General features: G+C 31.1%; 1 protein-coding gene across 1 annotated transcript; it reads left to right on the top strand.

Moving 5' to 3' along the window:
• The first annotated feature begins 3,350 nt into the window (after window positions 1–3,350).
• On the top strand, window positions 3,351–9,845 carry LOC106794152 (linamarin synthase 2). The gene is made up of 2 exons (XM_041008588.1): window positions 3,351–3,972; window positions 8,667–9,845. The coding sequence occupies exons 1-2, from the start codon at window positions 3,459–3,461 to the stop codon at window positions 9,605–9,607; spliced, it is 1,455 nt and encodes a 484-aa protein (XP_040864522.1). The 5' UTR covers window positions 3,351–3,458; the 3' UTR covers window positions 9,608–9,845.
• The last annotated feature ends 310 nt before the right edge of the window (window positions 9,846–10,155 follow it).

Below are 10,155 nucleotides of genomic sequence, written 5' to 3'. Positions count from 1 at the left end.
ACATCTCTTTTTATACTAGACACATATTCACTGAAGTAGCTTTACCAAGTAACACAAGTTCCCTGAGAGTTTGATACTCGGTTCTTACCATTTTATACTACTTGCGCGATCCGATGCATTTGTCGGACTTTGAACAATCACGTAAAGCATCTAAGAAGACAACACGAACATGGGTTTCACTCTTGTTAGCAAAAAGAGTGCAACCTAGAAGAAGAAGAAGAAGATAGGCACGAGTTGCAGCTGTCCAATGTTTGGCCTGACATTTGCACTGATATATATCTCGTAGCCAAGATAGGCGTACGTATGGTCCATGACAATGTCCTGTCTCGACCCTGGTTGCATCTGCTGAGACCAATAGTAAGTAAACCAACATCAACACCGCCTCGTCGACGTGCAGAGGCTGGAAGGTATGGAAGTTGCCAATGATGGGCAGATGAAGAAGAGGTGCCATGTCGTCCAGGGTGATGGTAACCTCCCCCACGGGAAGATGGAAACTGCTAGTCTCCCCGTGCCACCTCTCCACAAACGAGGATATAAGTCTCCGATCACCAGTGTCTACTGAACACGCGATCAAAGGACTTAGTCCTGTGCCAACAACTAGCCCTTCAATTGTAGGGACAGACCTACCTAATTTCTGCACCTTCCTCCCATGGGAGGATAACTTCAACTCAGGATGTTCTGGAATTGAAGTATAAAGGAACAGACAATTTATTAACATAATATTTTAAAGGAACACAAATTTCAATAATAACACATACTTAACAAATAACTTAAATTGAAAATTATAAATACCTCTTTGGTCCATACGCTGGCTGCAACATGCTCAGCATACTCGGTAAGCACTGATGGGTCGTTCGGTCCACCTGGAAATCCCTCAGGCTCATCTGCACCAGCCTCTGCTCCAGTGTCTGCACCAGGTGCATATACGTCTGCACCAGCGCTTGCAGCTACCATAGGCTCATCTGCATCACCAACAGGGTCATCCTCACCAACAGGGTCATGTACGTCTACAGCAATGACAGGGTCATCCTCAGTAGCAGGAGCAACAACCCGTTGCCTACATGCCGATGCGGTAGGCCTTCACCGCTGGGGAGCATCATCTGAATCATGACGATCCTCTCTTCCCAGAGCTCTGCCAATAACCCTACCTAAGGCACGACCTAAGCCTCTAGTCCTAACCATGATCTGCAAATGTCTACCACAAATTCCATCACTAAACCACACAAATTCATCACAATATTAACTTGTTCAAAGGGTATTTTGCATTTTCCCTTCTCAAGGAAAAATTTAGAAATTTTATGAGTGTGTTTGTGTGGTTTTTTTTTTTAAGTTCTGGATTTTGTTAGGTTTGGAACATGTTTTGAGCCACCTTTATGGAGGAGGATTTGGAAAGTGGAAACTTTGAGTGTGGTTTTGGTTCGGAAGATGTTTTGAACTCCCTTTTGAAGGAGGATTTGGAAATTGTGTGTATGGTTTTGGAAATTTGATTTGGTTTGGTTTGGGAGAGGTTTTGAAACTAGGGGTTTTATATTGAAGGGGAAGGTTTGAGAAATTTGGTGTTTTGTGTTTGGGTTTGGACTTTGGAATGATTGACCAGTTTGAAGAAGACTTGGTAATGGAATCGTTGGGTTTGGAGGAGTGTGTAAATAAATGGGGGCGAGTAGGAAAGAGTGAGTGACCAAAATGTTTTATTTGACCAATACTTATTTGGCGTGTGCGTGAACTTGGAATTTGGTCAATTTGCTAGTGCTTCACATACACAAATTTGAAATTCGAACGTTTGGAGTAGGAAAAAAAACAAATTGTCTAATTGGCTACTAGTCTACTACTAAGATAGTTTATGATTCTGTTTTATGGTTAATGATCTATTATACAAGAATTTCAGGAAGTTTTGAAGCAAATTAGTTTATTGCTTTTAGGCATATGAGAAGCACCATTAGAAATTGTTGTCTAATTGCATAACTCATGAGAGTTTAGAGGGTTCTAGTTTTTTTTACCATGCTTTTGGGATTCTAATGAAAGACTAAATTTAAGGGCTTCCAAACACCTGAAGTAGGGAGATTTCAGCAAAACTAGACATTGGTTAATGAAAGAAGGCAGGGACATCAAACTAGCGCTACAACTTAATAGTTTGTGTTCCTATTGTCAATTTGTTATTCACTAGCATACATGATACAATTAAAGTAATAAAGCAATACATAGTATAAGTCAATCATTGAAACCTTCAAAATATAAATTCACACCAGCCAAAATATCTTAAACAAGCATTATACAATACAAACCAAAAAGCTTCAAAACCAAATTTCAAACCAATATCAACTTCATCAAACTTATTTCATTACTCAGTCATACTTTACTTCAGCCTAAATGCCTCAAAAATAAGCCTAAACCCTAATAAAAACCATTTTTCATAAATTATAACCTAATTGCCACTTTTTACAATTAAAACTTGATCCGCAAGCTTATTGCGGATCAAGTTGATCCCGCAAGCTTATTGCGGATCAAGTTGATCCGTAATAAGTATACAGATCAAGTTGATCCGTATGCTTATTGCGGATCAACTTGATCTGCAAGAAGCTTACAGATCAACTTGATCCGTATGCAGCTTCTTTCATGCGTAATCTTTGCGGATCATCTCTAACACTATTGCGGATCATCTCAGTCCTAACATTTGTCTACTGCGGATCAACTCAAAGGCTATGCGGATCATCTACACCTAACCTATGTCTAGTGCGGATCAACTCAAAGGCTATGCGGATCAAAAGAAGCCATAGAAAATGTACACCAACCACAATGGAAACAGAAACGCAAAGGACACCACGGGGAGGGAGAACACAACTTACCTTGACAATGCCGACGAAACGCGCAAAACCAAGGGGACGAAGAAGAAGAAGACACCACCACGCACGCTGAATCAACAGGGCTGGAGAAGAACGACACAGGGACTCGAAGGAGAAGGGCTGGGCTGCTGAAGAAGAAGAAGAACAGACGGAAGAAGGAGAAAGCACAATCATGGCATGAAAAAAGGTTTCTGGGTACGCAAAAGTTTTTTAAAAAAATTAAGGAACATTTTTGTCTTTTACTTTTAAGTGCGGGGTGCACCTAGCATCTCCTCTGAATTTGATGGGTGGTCCAGAGGTCTTGGATATTTTTGCAAGTTGTCCCGTGAATCTACAATGAGTCGATGACAAATAGCATCTATGATTACGCCATTTTGAATATTTTATTTAATATAATATTTTAAATTACACTCTGTGCCATGTGCTGACGGTCACTAACGCCGATCGAGGAAGAGTAAGTTATATTTACGTACGGTGGACAAATTCTTGACATTATATAATGACCATACTACACGGCCTTATCCTTCACACATATTCTGTATTTTTGTGAACAAAATTGTTATTTGAACACAACATATATCCCATAATTGATACTCCACATACAAAAAAAGAAAAGAAATGGATTCACTACTTCATATCCAAAAGCCTCATGTTGTATGTGTACCATTTCCAGCACAAGGCCATGTAAACCCCTTTATGCAACTAGCCAAACTCCTTCATTGTGTGGGTTTCCACATAACCTTTGTGAACACTGAGTTCAACCACAACCGTTTTGTCAAGTCCCATGGACCAGACTTTGTTAAGGGTCTCCCTGATTTCAAATTTGAGACCATACCCGATGGCTTGCCGCCTTCGGATAAGGATGCAACTCAGGATGTTCCAGCACTGTGCGATTCTACTAGGAAAACTTGTTATGGTCCATTGAAAGAGTTGGTGATGAAGTTGAACTCTTCTTCCCCTGAAATGCCTCCGGTTAGTTGCATCATTGCTGATGGGGTTATGGGATTTGCTGGAAGAGTCGCAAGGGATTTGGGTATACAAGAGGTTCAACTTTGGACAGCCTCAGCGTGTGGTTTTGTGGGATATTTGCAATTCGAGGAACTGGTGAAAAGAGGCATTCTTCCATTCAAAGGTGCACGCTGTCTCTTTGTTATTTGATTTCCATTCCTCGACATATAATATTTATGTTTGTTTTACCTCTTTTTTAACGGGATTGTAAAATTTGTTCTAATTAAAAATGGCGTTAAGCAACCCTAACCCATCTTATTTCTGCAATTAATACGTGGAATCAATCATAATACCATAATACGTAAGCCAATTGCACCAATCACATAAGATAGGTTATGTAATCTCATTTTCAGTTAGAATAAATTAGATAACTTCTTTTTAAAATATTTGCGGCACTCTAGGACAGAGATTTTGCTCTTTTAAAAAATAATAGAATATCTTTTTTAATGTCATTTTTTTTCAAAATTAATACAACATGGCATCTTTAAAACTACTAGTATTTTTTAATACACCATTTCATGAATAACATATATATGGGGAATACCACCTCAATAACTACATCTTTGCAATAATTTAATGTTTAGATATATATGTATTTTTTTTTATCAGTCAAAAACTGAAATTGCTCTTCGTGCACGTACGTTGCATGTTAAATTTCGGTGAGTTTGAAGAAATAAAATCTGGGATTTTGGGAAGAATGATAATGTTTGTGAGATTTTTTTAATTGATTTGAAATATTTTCTTTTAAAAAATAAATTGAGACCTGTTTTGGAAAATAAAAGTTGAAGGAGAAGAAGGTAGGTTAAAGACTATTAGATGATTCAGAAAAGGATTTTCAATGTTTGATTTATTTATGTTTTTACTTTAATTATCATCAGAAAATTGAAATTTAATTTTGAAACAAAAATACTAATGATTGTTAAGTCACAATCGTGTTATCAAAGATTTAATAAACACATAATTACTTAACAGAAAATAGGAATCTAAAATAATTTTTTTAAAATATTTAGAAGCATACGAAAAGAAAATTTTTATTAGAAATCAAACTTAAAATTCGACTATATATTAGGAATACATACCTATTTAAGTCTTTTAGTTGAATTGACTATAAGAAAAAAAAATATAAGTTCCAAGTTAGTCTTCGCATACAAATTCTAAATCTTCCGGAGTTCTATAATTGTTTCTAACCACTATTATATTCAAAGTGTCTACTTGTTTAATTCTCAAATAAATTAAAAACAACTTAAAATGTTTATATAAAAATATAACTTTCGTTATCGGAAAAAAAATATAAGTCTCAAACAAATAAATAATTAAAGTCGCATAACAAAAAAAAAATTAAGAATTTAATTGTCATGCACTATTAATGTTTTAAAAAAATTAACAATTAACTAATTATTCTTAAACTGTAATTTCAATTATCAGGATATTTTACTTTAAAAAATATATTATTAAATTTATTATGTAAGAAAGTTTGCCACTAGATCACATTGGAAAAAAAAAAACTTTAGAATGTAATGATACATCTTTTTCTCTCTCAAATTTTAATAAATGCAAATTTAAAATAAATTAAAGTAATATCACATATTTTGACATAAACCATAAAATACACATGTTCATTGTGTTTATATGTAAGAGAACCAATATATGGGAGCAACCTGCATTTGATTTTTTTTACAAAATTCTTTTGAATCATAGAGTTTCAAATTACGAGTGAAATTAATATATGCTCCAACGAATTAGAAGCACTCGTGGACCGTGGTCTTGTTCAACAAAATGAAACACATGATCACTGAAATCATAATAATAATGCAATAGAAATTAGGAACGTACCAATAGTGGAAGGTGTCCATTTGCGGTGAGCCCCACTAATTGATGCACCGTACCCTTCAGGTTTCCCATATAATTAAGTAGTCGCTTGCACACAGGGATAGATGGAGAGGGTCTGACCTCCATCCTTAATATATATATATATATATATATATATATATATATATATATATATATATATATATATATATATATATATATATATTAATATAAAATTATGTAAAATTAATTATTTTTATTATTATTATTATTATAATGATTAAGATGATAATTAAAATAAAATTATATAAAATTAATTATGTGTTTGTTGTTTTTATGATAATCAATAAAATTATTATCATTTGAAATAAAAATTAATTTTAATTTTAGTGTAAAAATAATAAATAGTTTTTTTTAATTTATTAACTATTAAAAGTTAGATATTCTAAAGGAATGAAATTTTTTTAACCCCCTTTAATCGCTTTCTTGATCCGTCCCTACTTGCACAGGTTCCGTAACACGGTTGCTCAATGCTCACCAATTAACATGCCCTCAAGTTTCTCTTTTGCTAAGTCCGTGTTCATGTTACATACTTTATGTGGAAAGAATTAATAACTTAACCTGTATCAAAATAAATCAATAATTCACCGAAAATATATCAATAAAAGAGTAATGTTTTAGTATATAATTAACGTACATTTTTTATACAATTAATTAAATAAAATATTAAATATGATATTTAAAAATATTATTCTATTAATTATGAGCTTTCAGTTATATGATCTTAAATAAAAATATTAAACATGATAATTTATAATTGTAAAAATAATAATATTAAATAAATTTTGATTAATTTTTTTTAAAATAAATTAATTTAATCATGTAATAGAAAATAAAGAATTTTTTTTCGTGAATAATAACAAGCTATTGAATCTATGACATGTAAATTATTCAAACACTTTATTATTGTAACTCGATCGAAGTGGGTACTATTCATCTCCTTTTTTATTTTTTAAGTGTATTTTTTAATTTAAATTTGACTTTGAATTTTTCAAATTTTTTAAAAAAATCATAAAACATATAAATAAAACCTTTAAATTTTATTTAATCATAAGAATAAAACCAATCTGCAGCAAATATCTTTAGATTATTTGAAAACATTGGGAACAAACAATTTCTTTATAATTTGGGTGACAAAAAAAATATAAAAATGTTCTCCATTTTGATATTTTACTATTATTTAATTTTTTTTTTGCATTGGAAAAGCATGTATAAGAATTTTTTGATTCTATAATGACAAAATTTTCACTTTATTTCCTAAAAAAATTTACAAAATTATTCGGCAATAGTATGATTGCAAAAATATTAAATAATTTTAGAATTTGTTTTAATCTTAATTAAAAATAATTAAAATTTTATACTACCTCCATTTCTGAATTTAAGACTCTTTAATTTTTTAAATTTGTTTGTCTCTCTTTTTCCATGTTGTCTTTTAGGTTATATAATTTTTGACAAAAATACTCTTAATTATATTACAATAAATGTTATAAATTAGTAATAAGATAAATTCATTCTCTTTTATTAGGATTAGAAAAGAAGACTAACACACATTAATTAATTATTTATGTAAAATGTAACTAAGTGAAAAAAGTGAAATGATGAGGCTCGTAATTTTAAGGATAATTTTTAAAAATATAATATAATTTTTTTAAAAAATTTAATGTGATTATCTAATTAATAAACTTTCTTAAAGGATGTTAGTAGTTAAAAGAATCCGGTATACAAAAAAGAAGATAGTATTAAATTCCGTAATGTTAATATTTTATTTTAACAACAAAAATAAATAAATAAATTTAGAATAAAAAATTATATAAAAAAGTATAATGTTAATAGTTTTTGTTAAAAATAATTAAAATACGAAAATAAATATACATAAAAAGTACCTTTAGATTAGGTTTCTATTTCATCAGATCGGGTGATGAAGAAACAGGTATAAAAAAAATATAAAAATAAGTTTTCTTTAAATTTACTTCTTACCATTCTTTAAAACTTGATACATTAAAAATTAGCTTGGCCATATTTTTCTCTAAATTTATAAATTTTGATTTAATTTATTAGTTTTATTTTTAGTCTATGAAAACTAAAATACAAATTTTACTTTTAGTTCTTAAAACTCCTCAAATACTACCATATACTTAGTTTCGATTTTTTTTTTTAAAAAACATGTATTTTAAAACATGTATTTTTTTATATCTATTTATTCATCGCCCACCTTAATGAGACTAAAACTACAACTTGTTAAATATAAGGATTATGAAAAATTAATAAATAAACTAATTTTAAAAAATGTTTTGAAGGAACAACATATTCATTAAGAGCATTATTTGACATCGTTGTCTAACATACTCAATACTGCCATATATTTAGTTTCCATTTAAATAAAAAAAACATGTATTTTGAATATTTTTTAGTTAAATATATCTATAAGAGAAATTTTAATTATAAATTGCTTTTAATAAAAAATGTATTAATCTAACAAATATACACTATTTTTTTTTTATTTTGGTGAGCAATTCTCGTTATATATAACTTATGGAAAATTATATGGGAGGTTACCAAAATATAAGCCATAAGGTATATAAGTGAACAATAATAATAGAAAAGGGTGTCACATAAGTGTCTTCCTTGTGATCAGAACCTATCTAACACTAGTAATGGAGGCAAATATAGATATATAGCCAAGTACATATTATGTAGGATGAACAAATACCGGTAAAAAACAATTCTCGTTATATCAAAATGAAATTATGTATATTAATTAGTTGCTTCGACAGACACGTTGTTAATTGATTTTTTTGTTTTAATTTTTCATCATCATTATGTTGTTAAGTGATTCCTTTTCATGAGTGTTTCTCTCGAAGTAAATTATATGCTTATATTACATTTTTATCTTTCTGGTACATAAATGTTAAAGTTATCTTGTGTAACTTATATTTGTCAATTTTTTAGATGAAAATTTTGCTATTGATGGCACCTTGGATAAGAGTTTAAATTGGATTTCTGAAATGAAGGATATTAGACTCAAAGACCTTCCAAGTTTTATCAGAACGACCACTTTGGATGATACTATGTTTGATTTCTTGGGTTCTGAGGCACGAAACACTTTGAGATCATCTTCAATCATCATTAACACATTCCAAGACTTAGATGGAGAAGCCATTGATGTCCTTAGGATCAAGAACCCTAACATATATAACATTGGCCCACTTCACTTGATTGATAGGCATTTTCTTGAGAAAGAAAAGGGCTTCAAGGCTAGTGGATCAAGTTTATGGAAAAATGATTCAAAATGCTTAGCATGGCTAGACAAATGGGAACCTAACTCAGTCATATATGTTAATTATGGAAGTATAACGGTGATGACAGAGCATCACTTGAAAGAATTTGCTTGGGGACTAGCAAATAGCAAGCAACATTTCTTATGGATAATAAGGCCAGATGTAGTAATGGGTGAATCTATATCTTTGCCACAAGAGTTCTTTGATGCGATCAAGGACAGGGGATATATAACAAGTTGGTGTGTTCAAGAGAAAGTGCTTTCTCATCCATCAGTTGGGGCCTTTCTAACCCATTGTGGTTGGAATTCTACACTTGAAAGTATATCTGCAGGTGTGCCTATGATTTGTTGGCCTTTCTTTGCCGAGCAACAAACAAATTGCAAGTATGCATGCACAACTTGGGGAATCGGAATGGAAATTAACCATGATGTTAGGAGAGAAGAGATAGCAAAGCTTGTGAAGGAAATGATGATGGGAGAAAAGGGAATGGAAATGAAACAAAAATCCTTAGAGTGGAAGAAGAAAGCAATAAGAGCTACTGATGTTGGAGGATCATCTTACAATGATTTCTATAAGTTAATAAAGGAGGTTTTTCATCACAGTGTTCTTTAAGTCCTTATTTTATAATCAGGTGTATTAAGGTTTATTAGTTAGATAAAAATACCTTTCTTAAGTTATAATGGGATGGTAAGGTCATAACATGATGCAATTGGTTTGGCCTAATTACTATTAGTTTAAAATTTTTCCATTTATATTTATCATGTCATGTGTACTAAAATTTTAATATTGTAACTCTTTATGTAAACATCCATGATTGTTACAAAGGATATGATTTACTTTATTAGTTTTATATATGATGAGTTTAAGACTCAGAAAGACGAATTCAAATTAAGGAAGAAGAAAATAGATATTGTAACATGCGAAGAAAAAGGGTATTGTTATTATTGAAGATCATAGCCATGATATTACAAAGTTTGGATTTTGCATTCTAGTTGCACTTAACCCTTCTAACTAACTTCCTTATATAGGGGTGTAACGGGCTGAAACAGAAATAACAAAAGATGGCTGCAAAGAAAACTTGTTATCTGAACCATCTAATAACTAATTAAACAGATTGGACGATACATTGCTAGACACAATTGGATGCTCTATTGGATAGA

This window comes from Glycine max, chromosome 13 (assembly GCF_000004515.6).
Source record: "Glycine max cultivar Williams 82 chromosome 13, Glycine_max_v4.0, whole genome shotgun sequence".
NCBI classification, from domain to species: domain Eukaryota; kingdom Viridiplantae; phylum Streptophyta; class Magnoliopsida; order Fabales; family Fabaceae; genus Glycine; species Glycine max.
The sequence above is the reverse complement of the archived record's forward strand: the minus strand, read 5'-3'. Positions and strand labels throughout refer to the sequence as shown.